Source organism: Salmo salar, chromosome ssa22, assembly GCF_905237065.1.
Source record: "Salmo salar chromosome ssa22, Ssal_v3.1, whole genome shotgun sequence".
In the NCBI taxonomy this organism is placed as follows: Eukaryota; Metazoa; Chordata; class Actinopteri; order Salmoniformes; family Salmonidae; genus Salmo; species Salmo salar.
The window spans coordinates 49,066,100-49,091,158 of NC_059463.1; the positions used below are offsets into that span (position 1 = coordinate 49,066,100).

Here is a 25,059-nt window from a genome sequence, read left to right on the forward strand (position 1 = left end):
ATATTTTCCAGTGGGTATTACATGCAGGTGAGTAAGAACATTTTGATGAAAAATCAGCTAACTTCAACTGATAAAGTATTACCATTACCCTGGTGACGAGGGTTTGAATCCCATCATGTTGGTTTTCCCCTCTTCATGTGTATCCCACGCTATCTTCCTAGTGGTCTGTCTCAAAAATATAATAAAAGGAACCGGAATTTCCGATCTCCTTAAAAAAAAAATAACTGCTGACATTCTATACATGTATTCATCACACCAACGGAAATCGAAGAACCAAAGTTCAAGTCAAACTACAGTTAACTGTTCTGAAATGTTTATTACATAATCTTCTTCATACTGTAATTAAAATACATTTTCAGCCTGATCCTCTGGATTACTTTACATGTCACCAGGTTAGACTGACAGAGTAAAAAGAGAGTGCATGTCCCAAATGGCATCCTATTCCCTATACAGTGCACTACTATTGACCAAAGCTCTATGGGGTGCCATTTGGTACTCAACCATACACCACACGGCATTTCAAACTCTAAAACTAGTATTTCCCGGCTATGAATATATCGTTGACCCTCTGTTACAATGTACAATTCCATTACATGTAGTGTCTTTGCATAATATGAATCATAAAGTTGTCATGTTTCATCCTCTTGACCGTTAAATGATAGACTACTAAGCCTAATTGGGTTGAGAGTAATATAATCCATATAAATCTGATTATTTATGATCTAAAAGGCTAAACTGATCCTAGATCAGTACTCCTATTCAGAGATGCTTTATGAATAGAGGCCCTGGAATTATATTACCGAAGGGAGGTACTTAGAGCCAGGGAGAAACTTTAACGACATGATGAAGCTATAATAGTTTAATCAGAAAGACACATTAGCTGAGGCCAAAAGCTTTACACCTCAAGGTACATATCCAAATAATCCACAATAATCAATTGTATCCCCAATTGTTTTCCCCTGACGCTAAGCTGCATCTGAAAACTAAATGAGTTCAGAGCACCCAAATAAGAGGACAGGGAGCCGGGGCTTGGGTAGAGTTCATCACGGTTTCTGGAAGTCACATTGTAGTAAAAGGGACACCTGGGTCGTTCGTATTCATTAAGGTTGTATTTCAATCGAAAACGGTTCATATTGGACAGTAAGTCCATATAGTCCCTCCCTGTTTCAGTCCGTGTTCTACCATTTGGTGCCTAAAGAATACCTCCTGGTTGTGGGAGCTCTGGAGTTGGGAAGGCCATGTTCTATGTGATGTCCTTCTGTCTCGGTGTCCGGTGAATGTTTCTGATGACACACTTCACCATCCACTCAATGCCTTCGTTAACCCCCTGCCTAAGAGAGAATTCATGCCTTAGTTAACCCCCTGCGTGAGAGAGAATTTATGCCTTCATTAACCCCCGTCTGAGAAATAATTAATTATCAGCAAAGAGTACAGCTGTTCTTTGAGCAATGATGATACACAGTTCATTTGTGCACACACACACACACACAGAGGGTTGGGGAGTAACCGATTACATGTAATCTGATTATTTAGAAAAACTAGATGATTACTTCTTGGAGTACTTTTAAATTCAGAAAGGATGTTGGCTGGGATGCTTTTTGTCTTCTTCTAATGCCTTTTAAGGGAAAATTAATCCAGAAATAACTCAAAGTAACACAATGATGTTACGGCGTTTGGGTAATCCAAAATTACGTTACTGATTACAATTTTGGACTGGTAATTTGTAACTAACGGATTACATTCAGAAAGTAACTTAACCACACCTAATGGAGTTCTCCAATCAGACCCGATATACATCAGAGTAATGCGGACTCTATTCTTACCCTGTTAGGGCTGTGCAAGGCTGCACCAGACAATCTCTTTTCCCAATCTTTGGAGCGCAGTCGCTAAAAGCGGTTTTGATGTCTGGCACAGACATGCAGTTCTAGGGAAGAAACACAAAGACATAAGCCTAAATGAATACAATCCTAGAGGATCTTCTGAGAGAGAGAATTTGCATATCTGTACCGCAATCACATGGATTTAGATTAAGATCACCCTATTGGTCAAAGACACACACAGTCCAGCTGGAATTTGACTTCCACTTTTAACCCAACCCCTCAAAGACAAGCATACATACACATACAGGTTTTTGGAGAGGTGCGGGGACTGCCACACTGGGTGCCCGGGGAACTGTTGTAGTGGGGGGTTAAGTGCCATGCTCAAGGACACAACAGCAGGCAAATGGCATCTAGGATTTGATACCAGCAACCCTCTGGTTGCTGGCTCACTTCCCCACATATTTTTCCTGTCAGACCCGGGATTCAAACTGTTAACACTCCCATTGCTGGCTTGCGTCTAACTGCCAGGCTGAATTTCAAAGAGTTAAAAAATTATGCATTATGCTGAGCTTGGCAACGTATAGTATGTTAAACACTGTTTTTGTCATCTACCAAGGTGTGCATGAGGGATGGAGGACACCTTTGTTGTGATCATAGGGGCAAAAAAAATTTTCAACAGGCCTCGTCATATTTTGTTCATACAAGACAAGGTCAGTTTAGACAGGGCTACTCGTGATTTCAAAACAACCAGACAGGACTGTATACCTCCACATCCTGCTTGTTGGCGAGCACCAGGAGAGGCACACCTTCCAGAACCTCACTGCTGATCATTTTCTCTGGAAAAGAAAAACAAAGCTGTCAGTCCAAGCTAAGGTTCAATTCTCTACCCTTCTCTTACGAGTGGATCTGCCGACAGCCTCTCATATGAGTTTCTGCTCTGTACTGAAAGTGCTCTATCTTGAAAAGGTCATTGCATTGGGATTGTATTTACAGTGAACTAATAAACAAAATACTAAGACAGTTTGAGGGAACTAGCCCTTTAAAGTCATTTGATTGGTGTAAGCAGGGCCTAAGGATTTTCTACCATATTCTCACACCAGTCCATTCCTTTGACAGCTATGATATGGAGTGAACAAGTACACACTTCAGGAAGTGAATCGGACTGTAGCCCATGACAAAGATAAGTCCATGAGCATTGTTGACATTCTTCCCCGAATGCCATGGACAACCTAGTGAGAAACTCACCAAAGGCCTCTTTTGATTCTGCTAGGCGCTCCTCATCGGTGGAGTCTATCACATAGATCACTCCGTGGGACTCAGCATAGTACTGTGGATTCAAAGTTAACAAAGCCATGTTTCAGCAATCAACCTCAAATCATTGTACTCAGTTGACAGATAATGAGGCATATTGCATCATGCTAGATATAATTTATTTTGAGTGTGTGTAATTTGATATCGGTGTTCACTTTGTCCCACAGCGACTGAAGCTCCTCTTGACCACCAAGGTCCCAGAACATTAGACGAGCCTTGCCCACATCGATTGTGCCGACTTGTTAGGAGAGAGTAGCAGAACATATTGCAATGGCATGGACTCCTGGAAAGCAATGTGCTACAATTGAATGCAACACAATGTCGGTCTTGCTGGTTTGCTACTTACTGTTTAGCCCAACTGTAGTGGTGATTTTGGACAAATTCATCCCCTTGTAGTTCTTACTGAACTTGGTCTTAGTCTGTTCCAGAAAGGTCTGTGTGTGTAGGAAAGACATGCCTAATCAAACAAGCAGCAGCACTTTCTCCAACAGAGACAAACAAGAACAATAAACAGTAATATCAACTTCCTCTTCTAACTAAAAGACTAACCGTTTTTCCTGCATTGTCCAGTCCTAGGATCAAGATGCAGTATTCGTCCTTCTGGAACACGTATTTGTACAGGCCAGATAATAAGGTGTACATCTTAGGATTGTAAACAAACACTAGCTGATGCGCAAGGCGAACACCAACTCACATCGTGGAAAGATCCAGCTGTGAGGCTAGCTAGAATTAGGAAGTCGAGTTAGCTAACTGTTACCTGACTAGCTGTTTAGCTAGCTACCTGTGGGTTGAGGCAAGCAAGTTAGCTAACGTTACTAGTTCATAATCGATACTAGCTAGCTGACTTGACACCAAACACTAAAGTAAAATATAACTAATGCGCCAATCAAGGCACAAATACTTGGCTAGCTACAGTAGCATGCTAAAGCTAACTTTTATAGCTGTATATCTCAAGACGTTAATGCCGCTGACGAGTGTAAAAATATATTTGCTAGCGGACAATTTTAGGAACTCACAAATCGCATAAGAAGATCAAGGGCACGCTAACTATCTCCACAACATGCCATCATGCTATATCTACTTTGACAGAGGTATCGTATTTTATCTCGTCTCATTTTAGTAAACACCGTGGCCACCTGAATTTATGAAGTCACAAAGCAATGCATTGTGGGACTTGCTGTCTTGTGGCAAATTGGAGCAAATTAAATAGCAACTGAACACTATTGCCCATAATGCGGCTTTAGGACGTACGCAGCAAAATGTTACACGTTTGTAGTTTTTACCACATGTATTCCTCTTTTCTTTTTTGGGGAATGCTATTATAAAGTACCACATTATGAGTCATAATACCCATAAAACTTAGCAGTCAAACAAGAAAATTGTTCCAATCGTTTTTCCACCATTCATTTTTCCAGTAGCGGATTTTAGAAACACATAAAATAAGGGCTGTGTTTCGTGTAGGCTTACCCTGGCGTGACGTTTGGTTAACTGTGTAAATCTCTCTAGAACAAGGTGACTTTTATCAATATATTCACCTGTATTGATCCCCGAAAAATGAAATGCTAATTATCTGCTAATGTGGCTATCATAAAGAACTACCCATTTTTATTTAACTAGGCAAGTCCGTTAAAAACAAATTATTATTACATTAACTGCCAAACCCTAATCCGGACAACACTGGGCCAATTGTGCGCCGCCTTATGGGACTCCCAATCACAGCCGGTTGTGATACAGCCTGGAATCGAACCAGGGTCTGTAGTGACACCTCTAGCACTGAGATGCAGTGCCTTAGACTGCTGCGCCACTTGGGAGCCCCCAAGTGCCATAATAATCTGGACAAGACTGCCGAATCGAGGCAACAGTAAGACTCTCAGGATTAACTATCTAATGTTAGCTAATTTTAGTAATGAAGAAATTAGCTACATTTAAATTTAAATGGACAATTCTGTGAAATGTCTTGTGCAAGGTTTAAATTGACATTGATACCTGTTAACAAAGGTGTCAGCTGGAGAGAACGTGCAGGAGCTTGCAGGGATTTGTAGTCTTGCATGATATCTACTTTGATGCTAATTAGCATTTTCGAATCTGAGAGTATATAGAGCTGAATATGTTGATAAAAGTCAAATTTTCCGAGAGATTTACATGGTTATCAAAACGTCATGCCAGGGTAAGCGTACACGAAACAAAACCCTTATTTTAAGTGTTTCTAAAATGTTCAATGGGAAAAGTGGATGGTGGAAAAATAATTTCCCTGTCTGATCGCTAGGTTTTATGGGTATTGTCAATGCTAAAATACCATCCCTGCATGATTAACAATTAAACTCGCCCCTGCCTACCCAATAGCAGGTCAGTTATCAATCCTCATTAATCACTACAGATCTGATAGATGCCGCTCTGCCTTACCACTGAGCTAGTATTTAGCTTGGGACAGTTTGTCAAACTCAACAGCAAGGGTCTTACAGTAAAGTGGGCTATTTCCGGAGTCGAGTGCCTACGCTCCCTCACCCTGAACCTATAAACTCGGTGCCTTCTGAGGATCGTCCTGGCCAGAGCTTCCGCTTCAGCACACTATGAGCGTGTCGTCCTCCTCTGGGTTGGCTTTAGCCCAGAGACACCCCTCCTTATGACTCCTACCAATGCACTCAGTACCTATAGTTGGGTCTCAGGTTAGGTTCCTTTATACCAGCCACTCGGCCCCCCGACAGACTAATTAACCAGATGCAAAAAAAATCCTCAATTAATCAGGTCTATTTCAGAAACCTAGAGTAAATCGACATGCACTCGTGTGACTCTTTGATGACACAGGGTGACAGAACAATAAAGCAAGTTTATTCAAAATTCCAGAAACAATAAAAAATCCAAGTTCAATCAATCAATCACAAATCAATATCACCAATCAATGATAGGCAAACGTCAACAGTAAATTAAATTGATAGACCCCTTCAGTGCCCTTAACTAAACCCTTACTGGGGTGTGCCAATAAAATATTTTTTGTCTATTATAATTTTATGAGAAGCACAATATTTAATAACAAGAAAAAACATCTACTACCTTCTACAACTGTATAAATAGTCGCTCAGATGGCATCTAAAAACTCTAACAGCTACTTCAGCACACTTCTATCAATGAGGTGATATTAAGGATTCCTCCTAGAATTTTACAATAACAAAAATATACACTACCATTCAAAAGTTTGGGGTCACTTAAAAAATTGCTTGTTTTTGAATGGAAAGCACATTTTTTGTCCATTAAAATAACATCAAATTGATAAGAAATACAGTGCAGATTTTTAATGGAATATCTACATAGGCGTACAGAGGCCCATTATCAGCAACCATCACTCCTGTGTTCCAATGGCACGTTGTGTTAGCTAATCCAAGTTTATAATTTTAAAAGGCTAATTGATCATTAGAAAACCCTTTGCAATTATTTTAGCACAGCTGAAAACTGTTGTGCTGTTTAAAGAAGTAATAAAACTGGCCTTCTTTAGACTAGTTGAGTATCTGGAGCATCATCATTTGTGGGTTCGATTACAGGCTCAAAATGGCCCACTTTTCCCATTGAAAAAGTATTCAGACCCTTTACTCAGTACTTTGTTGAAGCAACTATGGCAGTGATTACAGCCTCAAATCTTCTTGGGTATGACACTACAAGCTTGGCACACCTGTAATCTGTGGAGTTTCTCCCATTCTTCTCTGCAGATCCTCTCAAGCTCTGTCAGGTTGGATGCGGAGCATTGTTGCACAGCTATTTTCAGGTCTCTCTAGAGATGTTTGATTAGGTTCAAGTCCGGGCTCTGGCTGGGCCACTCAAGGACATTCAAAGACTTGGCTGTGTGCTTAGGGTCGTTGTCCTGTTGGAAGGTGAACCTTCACCCCAGTCTGAGGTCCTGGGAACTCTGGAGCAGGTTTTCATCAAGGATCTCTCTGTACTGTGCTCCGTTCATCTTTCCCTCAATCTTGATTAGTTTTCCAGTCCCTGCCGCTGAAAAACATCCCCACAGGATGATTCTGTCACCACCATGCTTCACCGTAGGGATGGTGCCAGGTTTCCTCCAGTTGTGACGCTTGGCATTCAGGCCAAAGAGTTCAATCTTGGTTTCATCAGACCAGATAATCTTGTTTCTCATGGTCTGAAAGTCTTTAGGTGCCTTTTGGCAAACTCCAAGCGGGCTGTCATGTGCCTTTTACTGAGGAGGTGCTTCCGTCTGGCCACTCTACCGTAAAGGCCTGATTGGTGGAGTGCTGCAGAGATGGGTTTCCTTCTGGAAGGTTTTTCTATCTCCACAGAGGAACTCTAGAGCTCTGGCAGATTGACCATCGGGTTCTTGGTCACCTTCCTGACCAAGGTCCTTCTCCCCCAATTGCTCAGTTTGGCCGGGCGGCCAGCTCTAGGAAGAGTCTTGGTGGTCCAAACTTCTTCCATTTAGGAATTGTTTTGTCTTTGGCTATGCCAGATTAAGTGATATGACATGCTATTCTTTAAAATAATTTCTCTGTAATTAATATTACCTGATTAAGCTAATCATGTAAATGTAATTAACTAGAAAGTCAGGGCACCACGAAATAATGTTTATAGAGCTGTTATCTTCCGAATAAACTCTAAAAGACCTGGTAATCTTTTACCTCAATAGCATTCAATATTTAATTGTCACCTTATTTCAGTCTCATCTGAACATCGTAGAATTCTTGGTTATCTTCACAAACCCTGGCTAACAAGTTGAAACAGCAATACAAACTTTTCTTTAATAATTTATTTACTAAATACCTAAATAATCACACAGAATTACATAAACACAGAATGGATCATACATTGATTACTAATTATGTCCTACAAGAAAACGTCCCTGGGGGACAGAACCTGTATGTCGGCTGGTTACACAAAGAGAGGGGGTTGGACTTGAATGAAAGCGCGGGAGGACTGAAGAACAAAGGGAGAAGCTATGCTATCGTAAATACAGAATCTTATGCATTCTAAATAACCGGCCATTTGGAAAAGGAAAATGCAATAAATATTTACTCTGAGCTGCGCTTCAATAGGTTGGTTGTAGATGGAAGGCCGTGTTGTCCAACAGAAATCTTCCTTGTCCTTTGAAGAGTGTCTCTGGTGGTAAACTGGATACGTTGTAGTATCGTCGTTGTGGGGTAGACTGGATACATCGTCCGTCCTTTCCTAGCCCATGTTTACAGCGGCCGCTGCTAACTCAACGGCTAGGAGGTATCACTTCTGGAGTGAATAAGAGTTCAAAGTTCATACCAAGTTGCCTTTCTTTTAGCTCATGATTTATTCTGGCTGGTATAGTCGAAATTCATCCTTTCGGAGTGTTGATCGTCATCTTCAAGTTGAAATTCGATGCTAATTTCGTTAGGTTATTATCTGAGCCCTTTCAATGTGGGGACCGTCGTCCTCTCGTCCTCGGAACACGAAGTTACATTTTTGTCAAGGGCTTTATATAGGAGGGGAGAGAAGGGCGTGTTTCATAGTTTATAACCAATGTCTGTTCACATGGGCAGGGCTACTGAGTTGAGCATAGTTTACTCTATGACAAACCGTTCTCTCATTAAGAAGCTAAATTACATTTCATCTTTTCACAAATAGTTTCATATTTAAACATTTAAATTGCACAACAATTCCATGTGAATCTGATAACTATAATGTGTAGACTTTCTAAGATACAGTTTATGTCATCCTATCATCAGTAATCATGTCTCAGACGACAACTGAACTGACATCATATTCATCAAGTCCCAACTCATATTTTCAACTGGTTGGATTTCTGAAATATGGTTCCTTTTCCCCCACCTTTTGATGTTCCCAGACTCTCTATGTTTAACAAGGGCTTTTCAAGAGTCAAGAGAGAGGAAAGGGACAAAGGTATTTATGGGGGGGGGGGGTCATAAACCTCACCCACAGGCCAACGTCATGACAGAATGATGGAGACCACTGTGTTCTTTTTGGACCTTCAATGCTGCAGAAATGTTTTGGTACCCTTCCCCAGACCTGTGACTCGACACAATCCTGTCTTGGAGCTCTACGGACAATTCCTTCGATCTAATGGCTTGGTTTTTGCTCTGACATGCACTGTCAACTGTGGGACCACTTATATAGACAAGTGTGTGCAGTTCCAAATCATGTTCAATCAATTTAATTTACCATAGGTAGACTCCAATCATGTTGTAGAAACATCTCAAGGATGATCAATGGAAACAGGATGCACCTAAGCTCAATTTCGAGTCTCATAGCAAAGTGCCTGAATAGTTATGTAAATAAGTTACATTATTTATGGGGTATCATTATGGGGTATTGTGTGTAGATTTCTGAGAAATTGTTTGTATTTAATCCACTTCAGAATAAATCTGTAATGTAACAAAATGTGGAAAAATCGACATTTATTTCATTCTTAAAAAGCTACAGAACAATTCTTCTTTCAGCATTTGACAGGTTCTTCTAGCAAGCTCAAAGAGAGCTTTACTTCTCCCAAAAATCATGGCTGTTTTAAACCCTCCATTTCTCTTTCTGCTAACTCATTGTGGCTAACACATGCTCCGATGAAGCATTCAGTGGTTAACACCTTATGCGGCCATCGCTCAGAATGTGCTTTCTCAGCACCCACCTATCCTCGCCTAGGCAGGATGTTTGCTTTCACAGGATGCCTGCCTTGACAGGATGCCTCCTTCTGGCCGTTCTGACTTTCTGAAATTCATTCATTTTTAAACATTTAAACATTAAAAAAAACAATTACATTCCCTACTTCACTCCAATATAATCCCACTCTATGCTCAAACATTTTTGTGTGTTATTTCTTACATTATTAGCCCAGAATAGTTTTTGTGTTATTAAATACAGCTGGAAATAACTTTTGGATATCAGAGCGGCGGTAACTCACCAGCATTCAGTAATGGGTCACCAGCATTCAGGCTAGCTGTCTGAATCTCACTGGACCCTTTGATCACTTGGCTAAGCATGCCTCTCCTTAATGTCAATATGCCTTGTCCATTGCTGTTCTGGTTAGTGTTTATTGGCTTATTTCACTGTAGAGCCTCTAGCCCTGCTCATTATACCTTATCCAACCTCTCAGTTCCTCCACCCACACATGCTATGACATCTTCTGGTTTCAATGATGTTTCTAGAGACAATATCTCTCTCATCATCACTAAATGCCTAGGTTTACCTCCTCTGTATTCACATCCCACCATACCTTTGTCTGTACATTATACCTTGAAGCTATTTTATCGCCCCCAGAAACATGCTCCTTTTTCTCTCTATTCTGGACGTCACAGACGACCAATTCTTATAGCTTTTAGCCGTACCCTCATACTCATTCTTCTCTGCTCCTCTGGGGATGTAGAGGTGAATCCAGGCCCTGCAGTGCCTGGCTCCACTCCTATTCCCCAGGCGCTCTCTTTTGATGACTTCTGTAACCGTAATAGCCTTGGTTTCATGCATGTTAACATTAGAAGCCTCCTCCCTAAATTTGCTTTTTCACTGCTTTAGCACACTCTGCCAACCCGGATGTCCTAGCTGTGTCTGAATCTTGGCTTAGGAAGTCCACCAAAAACTCTGAAATCTTCATCCCTAACTACAACGTTTTCAAACAAGATAGAATGACCAAAGGGGGCAGTGTTGCAATCTACTGCAGAGATAGCCTGCAGAGTTCTGTCCTGCTATCCAGGTCTGTACCCAAACAATTTGAACTTCTACTTTTAAAAATCCACCTCTCTAAAAACAAGTCTCTCACCGTTGCCGCCTGCTATAGACCTCCCTCGGCCCCCAGCTGTGCTCTGGACACCATATGTGAACTGATTGCCCCCATCTATCTTCAGAGCTCGTGCTACTAGGTGACCTAAACTGGGACATGCTTAACACCCCAGCCATCCTACAATCCAAGCTTGATGCCCTCAATCTCACACAAATTATTAATGAACCCACCAGGTACAACCCCAAAGCCGCAAACATTGGCACCCTCATAGATATCATCCTAACCAACGTGCCCTCTAAATACACCTCTGCTGTTTTCAACCAAGATCTCAGCGATCACTGCCTCATTGCCTGCACCCGTAATGGGTCAGCAGTCAAACGACCTCCACTCATCACTGTCAAACGCTCCCTGAAACATTTCAACGAGCAAGCCTTTCTAATCGACCTGGCCCTGGTATCCTGGAAGGATATTGACCTCATCCCGTCAGTAGAGGATGCCTGGTTATTTAAAAAAAATGCCTTCCTCACCATCTTAAATAAGCATGCCTCTTTCAAGAAATTTAGAACCAGGAACAGATATAGCCCTTGGTTCTCCCCAGACCTGACTGCCCTTAACCAACACAAAAATATCCTGTGGCGTTCTGCATTAGCATCGAACTGCCCCCGCGATATGCAACTTTTCAGGGAAGTTAGAAACCAATACACACAGGCAGTTAGAAACGCCAAGGCTAGCTTTTTCAAACAGAAATTAGCTTCCTGCAAATCAAACTCTAAAAAGTTCTGGGACATTGTAAAGTCCATGGAGAATAAGAACACCTCCTCCCAGCTGCCCACTGCACTGAGGATAGGAAACTCTGTCACCACCGATAAGCCCACTATAATTGAGAATTTCAATAAGCATTTTTCTACGTCTGGCCATGCTTTCCACCTAACTACCCCTACTGCATTCAACAGCACTGCACCCCCCACAGCTTCTCGCCCAAGCCTCCCCCATTTTTCCTTCTCCCAAATCCATTCAGCTGATGTTCTGAAAGAGCTGCAAAAATCTGGACCCCTACAAATCAGCTGGGCTTGACAATCTGGACCCTTTCTTTCTAAAATAATCTGCCGAAATTATTGCAACCCCTATTACAAGCCTGTTCAACCTCTCTTTCGTGTCGTCTGAGATTCCCATAGATTGGAAAGCAGCTGCTGTCATCCCCCTCTTCAAAGGAGGTGACACTCTTGACCCAAATTGCTACAGACCTATATCCATCCTACCCTGCCTTTCTAACGTCTTCGAAAGCCAAGTCAACAAACAGATTACCGACCATTTCGAATCCCACCGCACCCTCCCCGCTATGCAATCTGGTTTCAGAGCTGGTCATGGGTGCACCTCAGCCACGCTCAAGGTCCTAAACGACATCGTAACCGCCATCGATAAGAAACAATACTGTGCTGCCGTATTCATTGACCTGGCCAAAGCTTTTGACTCTGTTAATCACCACATCCTCATCGGCAGACTCAGTAGCCTTGGTTTCTCAAACGATTGCGTCGCCTGGTTCACCAACTACTTCTCTGATAGAGTTCAGTGTGTCAAATCGGAGGGCCTGCTGTCCGGACCTCTGGCAGTCTCTATGGGGGTACCACAGGGTTCAATTCTTGGGCCAACTCTTTTCTCTGTATACATCAATGATGTCGCTCTTGCTGCTGGTGAATCTCTCATCCACCTCTACGCAGACGACACCATTCTGTATACTTCTGGCCCTTCTTTGGACACTGTGTTAACAACCCTCCAGACGAGCTTCAATGCCATACAACTCTCCTTCCGTGGTCTCCAACTGCTCCTAAATACAAGTAAAACTAAATGCATGCTCTTCAACCGATCGCTGCCTGCACCTGCCCGCCTGTCCAGCATCACTTCTCTGGACGGTTCTGACTTAGAATTTGTGGACAACTACAAATACCTAGGTGTCTGGTTAGACTGTATACTCTCCTTCCAGACTCACATCAATCATCTCCAATCCAAAGTTCAATCTAGAATTGGCTTCCTATTTCGCAACAAAGCATCCTTCACTCATGCTGCCAAACTAACCCTCGTAAAACTGACCATCCTACCAATCCTCGACTTTGGCGATGTCATTTACAAAATAGCCTCCAATACCCTACTCAATAAAATGGATGCAGTTTATCACAGTGCCATCCGTTTTGTCACCAAAGCCCCATATACTACCCACCACTGCAACCTGTACACTCTCGTTGGCTGGCCCTTGCTTCATACTCGTCGCCAAGCCCACTGGCTCCAGGTCATCTACAAGACCCTGCTAGGTAAAGTCCCTCCTTATCTCAGCTCACTGGTCACCATAGCAGCACCCACCTGTAGCACGCACTCCAGCAGGTATATCTCTCTGGTCACCCCCAAAGCCAATTCCTCCTTTGGCCGTCTCTCCTTCCAGTTCTCTGCTGCCAATGACTGGAACAAACTACAAAAATCTCTGAAACTGGAAACACTTATCTCCCTCACTAGCTTTAAGCACCAGTTGTCAGAGCAGCTCACAGATCACTGCACCTGTACATAGCGCATCTATAATTTAGCCCAAACAACTACCTCATCCCCTACTGTATTTATTTATTTATTTTGCTCCTTTGCACCCCATTATTTATATTTCTACTTTGCACTTTCTTCCACTACAAATCTACCATTCCAGTGTTTTACTTGCTATATTGTATTTACTTTTCCACCATGGCCTTTTTTGCCTTTACCACCCTTATCTCACCTCATTTGCTCACATTGTATATAGACTTATTTGTATATAGACTTATGTATTATTGACTGTATGTTTGTTTTACCCCATGTGTAACTCTGTGTTGTTGTATGTGTCTAACTGCTTTGCTTTATCTTGGCCAGGTCGCAATTGTAAGTGAGAACTTGTTCTCAACTTGCCTACCTGGTTAAATAAAGCTGAAATAAAAAAATTAAGTAAAATTTCATCATTACCACATTTCAACATTATAACCTTTCATTATCAACCTCCTACAGTCCCTAAGTCCTTGTTCCTCTAAGCTTAACAAACATAGTCTATGTGCATTCTACCTTAAAGCAAACAACATTATCACATTGTTAACCATTTTACTGCATTACTTCAATCATCCACTTATATCTCCCTGGGTACATTTCAAATGCTTTCAACTTCTAACATAATTTAACCTTGAATTATTATTTTATTTTTCTTATTTTCTTCAATCAATGTCAACTCTCAATGTTCATTCTCCTTTGTGTGTGTGAAAGTGAAACTTTTTAATTTGTGTGTGCGTGGGTGTATGCAAGTTTGTCTTTTAAATGTCACAGAGAACTGAGCCTTAACCTACCACTTTGTCTGTATCATGACACCTCCACTGTGGGGCTCCATTCTTTGCTTCAAAATTATATTTGCAATTAAAATTTCTCTCTCTCTCGTCTCTGTGCGTGAGTTAAGAGAGAGAGATAATAGGACATGTCTTTATTCTTTTAGAACTTTTGTGTAATGTTTACTGTACATTTTTTGTTTATTTCACTTTTGTTTATTATCTATTTCACTTGATTTGTCAATGTAAACATATGTTTTCCATGCCAATAAAGCCCCTTACATTTTTTTTTGGAGAGAGAGCAGACTGCTCACAAAATGAGGTAGAAACTGAGCTGCACTTCCTAACCTCCTGCCAAATGTATGACCATATTAGAGACACATATTTTAAGCTGAACTCTGCCTAGCAGAGATATCATTGTATTAGCAACTATTAATTATGAGTTTATATGGTATTAAAGTTGAGGGACATCACCCTGGGCGGGGTGATCCTCAGTAGGGGATAAAAAGGGAAAACACCATATTTTGTACTGAGTGTGTTACTTGCAAATGACTGTAAGTGTATACTCTGGGTTGCAGTCCTTATTAAACAAACTAACCCCTGATCAAAGAAGTGTCCTGTGGTCACTTGTATAAACACAGGGCAGAATTTCCTTACAGCAATCACAGGAGCAACATTTGTGGCCTGTTGCCACAAGAAAAGGGCAACCAGTGAAGAACAAACACCATTGTAAATACAACCTATATTTGTGTTTATTTATTTTCCATTTTGTACTTTAACTATTTGTACATCATTACAACACTGTATATAGACATAATATGACATTTGAAATGTCTTTATTCTTTTGGAACTTTTGTGAGTGTAATGTTTACTGTAAATTTGTAATGTTTATTTAACTTTTTGTTTAGGCCAGACAAAATTGATTCACAGTTTAATGGATTTTACACCCGGAAAAGTGAGGCGAGTAAAAAAATTAAATAAATAAACATTAAGTGGATAAGGAATAACTGTCACGTCCTGACCAGTAAAGGGGTTATTTGTTATTGTAGTTTGGTCAGGACGTGGCAGGAGGTGTTTGTTTAGAGTGTTTCGGGGTTTTTTGGGCTATGTGCTTATGTAAGACGGGGTGTTTGTTTTATGTGTTCCGGGTTTTTTTGGTCTATGTTCTATGTTAGTGTATTTCTATGTTCAGTCTAGTCTATGTTTAGTTTATTGGATTGACCTTCAATTGGAGGCAGCTGTTCCTCGTTGCCTCTGATTGAAGGTCCTATGTATAGGGGTGTTTTTGTAATGGGATTTGTGGGTAGTTGTCTCCTGTTTTGTGTCTGTGCACCTGACAGGACTGTTTAGTGGTGTTCGTTGTTTTGTATACGTGTTTCTTTAGTTTTTTTCCTTCTTTTCAATAAATAAAGAAGATGAGTATACACGTTCCCGCTGCACCTTGGTCCAATCCCTATGACGCCCGTGACAGAACTACCAACCACAAACGGACCAAGCAGCGGAGGAAGGAGCAGCAGAGGAACTATGTGGACTATGTGGAATCATGGACATGGGAGGAGATCCTGGATGGGGCAGGACCATGGCACCAGGCTGGGGAGTACAAACGCCCTAAGGAGGAGCTGGAGGCAGCCAAGGCAGAGCGGCGTCATTATGAGGCATTATACGCGCCAATGGGCAAGTACGAGAGGCACCCCCAATAATGTTTTTGGGGGGGCACACGGGGAGATTGGCTAGGGCAGGCAGTAGACCTAAGCCAACTCCCCGTGCTTATTATGGGGAGTGTGTGGAGACGAGAGCACCGGTGTATGCGGAAGTGCGCACGATCTCGCCCATGCGCACGCACAGTCCGGTGCGAGTGATCCCAGCCCCTCGCAAGTGCCGTGCTAGAGTGGGCATCCAGCGCAGCACATCTGGCCACCTGTGCGCCTCCTAGGCCCAGGCTACCCTACGCCTGCTCTACGCACGGCAACCATCAGGCCTCTGCACAGCCCAGTTCGCCCTGTGCCAGCACTCCGCTCGTGCAGGGCTACTGTTACCATCCAGCCAGGACGGGTTGTGCAGGAGGTGCGCTCCAGACCTCCAGTGCTTACCCATGGCCCGAAGTATCCAGTTCCTGCTCCTCGTACTAGCCCTGAGGTGCGTGTCTCTAGTCTGGCGCCTCTAAAGCCAGCACCACGCACCAGGCCTCCAGTGCGTCAGCCCAGTCCAGCTCGTCCTGCTCCTGCTCCTCGCACTAGCCCTGTGGTGCGTGTCCCTAGTCTGGCGCTTCCTAAGCCAGCCCCACGCATCAGGCCTTCAGTGTGCAGTCCCCGTCCAGAGCTTCCGGCGACAGTGCCTCGTCCAGAGTGTCCTGGCGACAGTGCCCCGTCCAGAGTGTCCGGTGACAGTGCCCCGTAGAGAGACGGCCCACAGTCCGGGGCCGAGAGAGACGGCCCTACAGTCCGGAATCGGCGCTCCCAGAGTCGCCCTACAGTCCGGAATCGGCGCTCCCAGAGTCGCCCTACAGTCCGGAATCGGCGCTCCCAGAGTCGCCCTTCAGCCCGAGGTCTCCAGCGTCGCGCATCAGCCCGAGGTCTCCAGTGACGCACATCAGCCCTCAGGAGGCAGGAGGTCTTCAGCGATGCGCCATAGCCCAGAGACTTCGGGAGGGGTAATATTTAATAAGTATTTAGCCGGGGTGGACAGGTTAGGTTGGGGTGTAAGGCCGGAGCCTGATCCACCTCCATAGTAGGTGGGGAGGGGGGGGGGGGGGTGTAGCACAAGAACCGTCGGTGACGGTGGCCACCCTCCCTTCCCTCCCTTTAGTTGGGGATTATTTTTTGTTTGTTTAGTTATTGGATTAGGTTTTGTTTTGTTGTTTTAGGTGCATCCGGGGTATGCACCTTTGGGGGGGGTACTGTCACGTCCTGACCAGTAAAGGGGTTATTTGTTATTGTAGTTTGGTCAGGACGTGGCAGGGGGTGTTTGTTTAGAGTGTTTCGTGGTTTGTTGGGCTATGTGCTTATGTAAGAGAGGGTGTTTGTTTTATGTGTTCCGGGGTTTTTTGTCTATGTTAGTAAATTTCTATGTTCAGTCTAGTCTATGTTTAGTTTATTGGATTGACCTTCAATTGGAGGCAGCTGTTCCTCGTTGCCTCTGATTGAAGGTCCTATATATAGGGGTGTTTTTGTAATGGGATTTGTGGGTAGTTGTCTCTTGTTTTGTGTCTGTGCACCTGACAGGACTGTTTAGTGTCGTTCGTTGTTTTGTATACGTCTTTCTTTTTTTTTTTTTTCTTTTCAATAAATACAGAAGATGAGTATACTCGTTCCCGCTGCACCTTGGTCCAATCCTTACGACAACCGTCACAATAACAGTACTTTACCACATTGTCCTAGGCGCTTGTGCACGCTCTAGGTCTAATGTGAGCTTCAAGAGTGACATTATTCCAGGCGAAAACGTAACAATTTTTCTTAAGAAGAAACAGATGTTACAATGTTGTTATAACCATGAGGAATGAAACACAATGGGAAGTATAACTTCGGACAGTTTCTTTATTCCTGGTTTAAAAAAAAAAGATCAGATAAAAGTCAAGAACACCATAACTAAATTTGGCCCGTGTGCAGCAGAGCAGCTACTGGGTGTCAATAAACAATGGCGATTCAACATGTAGAATGACGGCCGATGTTCTGTGGTCAGAGGCAATAGCACAATCACCTGCTGCTTTTTACTGTTCAATAGCACAGTCTGTTTTGTCCTTTATTTGTTGTTTATTCTGGTCTCTAGGGTGTTTTCTTTTTGCTTACTGTCGTGGAAAATTGCAAGATTATGTTATAATGCTTGTATTGCAAAGTATGTTTGTGATATACGTGTCTATTAGAATGTATTTCTAATAGACTCTAGTTTTGGCAGTTGCATTTCTTCCTTCAGCTGGGGCTCAGTCACTTGGGGCCCGGAGAGGGGAGAGGTCAGGCTTGTCTTTCACATATCCATGGTGCTATGCAGAATATCAGAAAGGGAAGAGGACAGGATGGAACGTTGTCTTCATATTTGAATGTATCTGTTAAACCATGTGAAGGGATGGCGTGATTAATGGGGAACCAATTACTTTTCTCCACAATGTCTGTGCACAAGTCACTCCCTCCTTTGGCATCGGGGGGAGGTGTATGGTAGTGTCTGGAACCATTGTATGTCCTCTCTGATGTTGCACTTATCCTGGGATAGTGTATGACCTAGAGACTCACTCCCCTCAGTGAGCTTGTCCAGGAGTGGGGTCAAGAGGGGGTTTACTTGAGATGGGAGTATCTAGAGTTGACAATTGATTTATGCCATTGGATGAGATGGGGTTTTTGTGCTATGAAGTACCAGGAACGGGATTAGAACCTCATCTTAGGGACCAAACTGAACGATAATTTATAGCGAATGCTATCTGGCTATGGGATACTCCTCTCTCAAGTAAAAGTATTTCTTTGTGAACTGTTCCTAAATCTGTGGTTCATCATGTAGGTTGAGAGGGGTGTATCTTGGCTATAAAAGATCTTTGTACTTTTGTGTTGTCACTTTCAATGGTTCATTAGAAATGGTGCATCATTGAAAGTCAGTGCTATTGCAAAGCTCTTATTATTAAAGATGTCGTTTAAGTATAACTCTGACTGGTGTGTGAAGTTTGTAACTCTCCTCATCTGGTAATGCAGAAATGAACCACCACATTACACATTGAGCACATTGGCCTGACATGTTGCAATTGTTGTTTGAGCCTCACCACCTCTTCCCCCTCAAGAACATCTGGACATCCACAATGAACACACACATCTGGGAATGACACTGTGATTGCTGACTAATTCTGCATCTCCACTTGCGTTCCACAGGTTAGCCCCTTGAAAGCAACTATCTGCACGTCATATGGATAGTCTTCCTGGAAAATCTCTGAACCACATGTAAAAATGATCTCATCCCATATGCGTTGGGACTGCTTTCTGTTCTTCTTTAAACAGCTTGCTTTTGGCATACAAGCAACTTGGTTTCTCACATTCAACACAGTTGATGGTAGTTTTCACCTTTGCACTGATCATGGCAGCACTCCTTTTTACATGTTCTATATTTCTCGTCAGAGAAGGCCTATCCTTGTCAGTGGTGTCCAAGCTGTACAGATCATCAAATGTCTGGTACTCACGTCTGTCTGCTGTCAATGTTTGATCAGGCACAAACCTTAATTTCTTAAATTGTTCTTCTGGCAAGCGTGAAGGATTTGTTAAGCAGTACCAGCATGGATCTTCTCCCTCGCATTTATTGATCTGTACCATGTATTGTGACATCTTGAAATGTCTGTCCTGGAATTGCTTGTACTGTTCCTTTTCTGCTGAGGTCATGCATCATGTCAGCTTTTTTATCAATGATGTTGAATTGTTGTGAAATATTGGCAATTTCTTCCTGTGTTGTGGGCTGATGTACTCCTACGTGTGTTCCTTTCCAGGTGCTCAAACCGGCCAATCACAAGAGCTGCAACAGAATGCATACTCTTTTCAAAAGCCTCTTTCAGGTCTGGTTGTTTGGTGGCTGTTTCACGTAGGCCTGTCATTGTTCTACATTTCCTGTGTGGCTCAGTTGGTAGAGCATGGTGTTTGCAACACCAGGGTTGTGGGTTTGATTCCCACGGGGGACCAGTACGGGAAAAAAAAGTATGAAATGTATGCCTTCACTACTGTAAGTCGCTCTGGATAAGAGCGTCTGCTAAATGACTAAAATGTAAAAAAAAAAAGAATGTTCACACGCTTCTCATTTGATTCTTCCATCTTCTAACTAGCCAGGGCTGTTCCCTGAAACCCCAAGTTTAGAAGGGAATTAACTCTCTTGGCAGAGTTGGCCCAGCTTTCACCTGGTGCTGTTCTACAAGCGATAAGCATGTCAAGATCCAGTTGAACAAACAGGAGTGTGTGGAATGCTTGAACAGAGGCATAAGTTGTTCTGGCCCACCATCAGATTGAATGATCAAGATTGACTTGTTGAGAGACACATCATCTTCTCTCCCCTGAGGATGCTGAGATTTTCAACTGTGTGTCGAAGGGGGCTGGATGGCTGGAAAACCTTGTCCTTGACAGTGACATGAACGTTCCCATCATAGAATGAATTAGATGGAGATGCTGGGATCAACATGATAGATGGTACAAGTCTACTGATGTGGTAACCATGGTCGGCAGCTGCTAGAACTGGCCCACTCACAGGAGCAATGCTTGGATGTCTGCCTCTGTTACAGGTTCCAATAGGCTGGCCAGGTTCTCCAACAGGAATGATTGCCTTATCATCCACACATAACATTTCACAGTCCTTCTGCCACATGCAGGCAAACTGTTAAATGTAGTTCCACTGTACTGCAACAAACTTTGAGTCTTGATGATGTCCCTTTCTTATCACCCTAGACTGGACCATGAACTTGAGGTCAAATCTTCCTGTGTACTGGAGAGCAGACATGGACCATGGATTCTTGGGTGTAAACTGCAGTCTTATCCACTGTATTGATGGGATTTTAGTTTCTTGTGGAAGCCGCTTTTCCACTGCGTCAAGCAAATCCGCAACTGATATAGCAAAAAAGGTACTCCTCCCCATGTCTGTGATCGTTGACCTGAGCTGTGAATTCGTTAAAATACTTCTGTACTTAATCCCAAAGGGGCTGGAATGAGGATTGAGGATTGTGGTTTGCCATTCAGCTTCCTTAAATCCATGATCAGGTCTGGGTCATCACCATCAAGGAGGAACAGGGATACTCTCTCATCAAGTAGGCCCTGTTCATCATCGTTTGCTGAACTATTTTCATCTGTCAGAAACCGATACATTTCTCTCAGGAAGTAGCTGTTCACTTTGGCAGCATGTGTGTATTTGTACAGGAATGCTTGTTGTATTGCTCTAGTGTGGTATGTTGGTATTTCCTTTCTCAGTGTGGAGATGACAGAAGCTTGGTCTCATGAACACCATTGCTATGTGAGGATACATTCCATATGAATGTCAGAGTGCCTAGGTAGTTACCACAGGCATACTTATACAAAGTGAAAGTCAATGGAAGTTTCAAGTTGTCAATCCATTTCCTTCTCTGGAATCTATCTTCAGGAGCAAAGTCCAGTAGAAAGAGGGGGAGGTATTGGGGCACTTTCTCCAAAGCTTGAAATAGAGTGCTGTACTGGGGTCTGACCGGTCCGCATGATGCTCTCACATTGTAGCATAAAACATCAGACTTTGGTGTCCGTAGGGTGTGGGCTGCTGGTGACGTCTGGTCATTGCTTGATTCACCTTCTCCAAGTGGGATGCATCAGCTGCTATGGACTCTGTTAGACGCACCACATCTTCTCTGAGATCTAATGCGAACAAGGAATACAGGCCACTTTAGTTGAGAGGTTTAAAACATAAAGCTTACACTTACGTTTGAAAATAAACATTTTACATTTCCTGAATAAATGGTGACATTTTACAATATCAGATACAGTATGTTTGACAGTAGTGTGTGTGCCACAAACTTAATTGATAATTGAAAAATGACACAATACATTCTTTAAAATACCTGTGTAGTGATTCCGGTGTGCCCTGGGCTGGGATATTGAGATAGAGAGCTGACTGCAATGATCCCGAAGCTGACCTTTACTTAGTTTTGGTGCCTTGTGTCGTATTTCCTGGTATCTGTTGTAGGATTCAAGGCCTTGTGGTAATTGCAGGAATCTGTCTGGTATGGCTAAGCCTCTCTCTTTGAACTTCTCTAGATAGGGGTCCATATACCAGAATGCTTTTGATAATCGGGTAACACATGTCCAGGCTATATGGACATGAAAAATAGGAGAAATATTACATTTCAACCTGATTATCAGATTATTATTAATACACAAATTAACATTAATAAACATTATTCGCATAGAATATTGCATTCTATTATACATCCTATCATATTAAACAATTATTGAAAAAAAAGAATCTATGAATGTATTATCAGTTCATTAATCTACTTGATTGTTTAGCCTGACAAGGCTTTAACAAATTAACACAATACAAATATAAAGGCCTATCATAGACTACCCTTTCTAGGAAAAATATGCCATTGCTAATAAAGGGAAATCATTCGAATTAGGTCAGATGAATGTAACACTGGAAAAAGTGCAATCCAATCTCGTAACTTAATGTGATGTATAGGGTAATGGAGAAGACTATTTAAAAATAGATATATTTCAAGAATGATTGACAATAAATAATTGTAATTAAATTAAAATGTTGATATATAATGAGTTCATTACCTGAATGCATCTTGATAGCCTACAAATATGACTAGGCCTCTCAGACTAGGCCTTGTAGAAAGAGGGTCAATCAAGTTAGGTCTGGCAAGTTAATGTAGAATTGGAAAAAAGACATACATCCAGCCATAGAGTATAGCCTATCATCATCAAAATAAAAAATGTAGTTTTTAACATGCACAATTAGAAGCATCAATCTATATAGAGCAAGCTCGACTAAATTTGAGCCCAGTAACTTTGCTCATCGCATCTTCCTTCGATTGTCTCGTCTGGCTGCCACGAGAAGCCCCCACCTTGGAGACAGTCGATCATGTGGAGCTGCAGATCTGCACAAATTAGTGTGCGCGTGCCACTGGCGATGTACTTTGCAGGACATGCTAGCTGTTCTTGGCGGCGCACCATCACTTCAAATGCATTCCATCTTGGTGTTATCGGTTGGCCTAGACTACTGGTAGTATGTAAATTATGAATCGCAAATCACCATACAGCTGACACACTTCGATTTCATCAATCATTTTGACTTCAATTTGGTTGTCCAAAATACTATCAGTCTTTGCTGATGAATGCCCTGATCTCTGGACAGTGAATTGGTTCAATGACGTTGTTTCGTCTATTAATCCCTTTTAATATATCTGAAAATGCTGCATTAACCATGAATTTAACCGACTGTTTGTTTAATTCAACTTTGCCCGGCCTTCTCTATTTCACTTGCTTTGGCAATAGAGAGAGCGAGAATAAATGCTGATCGGCGCTTGTAAGGACGGTATGTTGATAAGCACAGTCATTATCAACCTGACAATAACTGAAACCGATGCAGTCAGACTCGGGTGGTCTTGGGTGTAATAAGCAGGAAGAAAATCGCACATCATAACCATCAAACGAACAGAGGGTAAGCAGAACAGACCAGATGATATCACTATACATGTACAGTTGGTTAGTTATTGTTTTCTTAAAAGGGAAAATGTTTGGTTTTATATTAAAGGATTCACTATGACCTAGGCAACGAAGTTGTGGGCACATACTGTTGTGGCGGGTTGGACTGGAATGTGCTTTGGGGATTACTTATTGGTTCCAGTAATGCATTTCATTGTTGTCCACATGATATAGTAATACCTCTACTCGGATGTAAAGTATTAGTTAGTGCTCCAGACGTCATGGCGTATTAATTGTTAAACTGTTTTCTGTGATGCATTTGGCTACTCATGTGACGCTGGTCAAAAGGAGTAGAGCAAGGTGCAGCGTGTCGAGTGCTCATGATAAATACTTTATTTTAACTCCGAACACTATACAAAACAAACAGCGGAAAAACGAATGTCACATTCTGCAGGCTACTAAGCTATGCAAAAACAAGATCCCACAAACTCAGGTGGAAAAAACCCATACTTAAGTATGATCTCCAATTAGAGACGAAGACCAGCTGCTTCTAATTGAGATGATCCCAAAAAACAACAACGTAGAAATAGAAAACTAGAACCTAAACATAGAAATACAAAACATAGAAAAACACCCCCTGTCACGCCCTGACCACTCTACCATAGAAAATAACAGCTTACCATGGTCAAGACGTGACAGTACCCCCCCCCCAAAGGTGCAGACTCCGAATGCCACTGAAAAACAAAAGGGAGGGTACGGAGGGTAACAAGTGTCAACGGCGGCTCTGATGCAGTACCCAGAACCTTATCATCCAGCGAAATCCTCCAGTAGAGGAGGCGGCTCTGGTTCGGGGAGTAATCCCCGCTCCGCCCGCTGATCCCTCTGCTTCTGTGCCACCGGACCATGGATCATCGCCGGAGGTTCCGGGCTACAGGCTGTCTCAGGAGGTTCCGGGCTGCAGGCCATCTCAGGAGGTTCCGGGCTGCAGGCTGTCTCAGGAGGTTCCGGACTGGGGACCGTCGCTACAGGCTCCATGCCATGGATCATCACTGCAGGCTCCGCGCCATGGATCACCACTGGAGGCTTTGTGCCATGGATCATCACTGGAGGCTCCGGGCCATGGATTATCACTGGAGGCTTCGTGCTATGGATCATCTCTACAGGCTCCGGACAATGGATCATCCCTACAGGCTCCGGGCCATGGATCATCACTGGAGGCTTCGTACGTGGAGCCGGAATAAGTCTCACCGGACTAGGGAACGTTGCTGGAGACTCCGGACTGGGGAATGTCGTTGAGAGTTCTGGACTAGGGAACGTCGCTGGAGGCCGGGTGCGCAGAGCAGGCACAGGGTATACTGGGCCTTGGAAGCGCACTGGAGGTCTGGAGCTTATGACTGGCACAACCCGTCCTGGCTGGATACTTATTTTAGTCCGGCAAGGGCGGGTCGCTCGCACAGGACGGACTGGGCTGTGCAGGTGCACTGGCGACACAGTGCGTAGAACTGGCGCAGGATATACTGGGCCGTGGAGGCGCACTGGAGGTCTGGAGCTTATGACTGGCACAACCCGTCCTGGCTGGATACCCCCCGTAGCCCGGCAAGCGCGGGGCGTTGTAACAGGTCGCACAGGTTTGTGCTGGCGAACTGGGGGTACCGTGCGTAGAGCTGGTGCAGGATAACCTGGCCCGAAGAGACGCACTGGAGACCAGGAACACTGAGCAGGCACAATCCTTCCTGGCTGAATGCCAACTCTGGCACGGCAACTGTGGGAAGCTTGCACCGAGCGCA

The 25,059-nt window shown here is 43.1% G+C and overlaps 1 protein-coding gene across 1 annotated transcript; it reads right to left on the reverse strand.

Annotated features, from left to right (window-relative positions):
• Positions 1-296: 296 nt before the first annotated feature.
• On the reverse strand, positions 297-4,295 carry LOC106583650 (ADP-ribosylation factor-related protein 1). The gene is made up of 7 exons (XM_014168088.2): positions 3,681-4,295; positions 3,478-3,565; positions 3,287-3,369; positions 3,066-3,147; positions 2,586-2,656; positions 1,824-1,924; positions 297-1,331 (listed from the first exon to the last, which is right to left on the reverse strand). The coding sequence occupies exons 1-7, from the start codon at positions 3,771-3,773 to the stop codon at positions 1,244-1,246; spliced, it is 606 nt and encodes a 201-aa protein (XP_014023563.1). The 5' UTR covers positions 3,774-4,295; the 3' UTR covers positions 297-1,243.
• Between the last annotated feature and the right edge of the window lie 20,764 nt (positions 4,296-25,059).

Bases quoted from the DNA above. Each gene is read 5' to 3' on its own strand.
- LOC106583650 (XM_014168088.2), bottom strand. From the start codon at position 3,773: ATGTACACCTTATTATCTGGCCTGTACAAATACGTGTTCCAGAAGGAC. The intron at 3,370-3,477 runs GTAAGTAGCAAA...TCTCCTAACAAG, and splicing joins CACTACAGTTGGGCTAAACA to TCGGCACAATCGATGTGGGC. The intron at 1,332-1,823 runs GTAAGAATAGAG...ATTCTCTCTTAG, and splicing joins CCTTGCACAGCCCTAACAGG to GCAGGGGGTTAACGAAGGCA.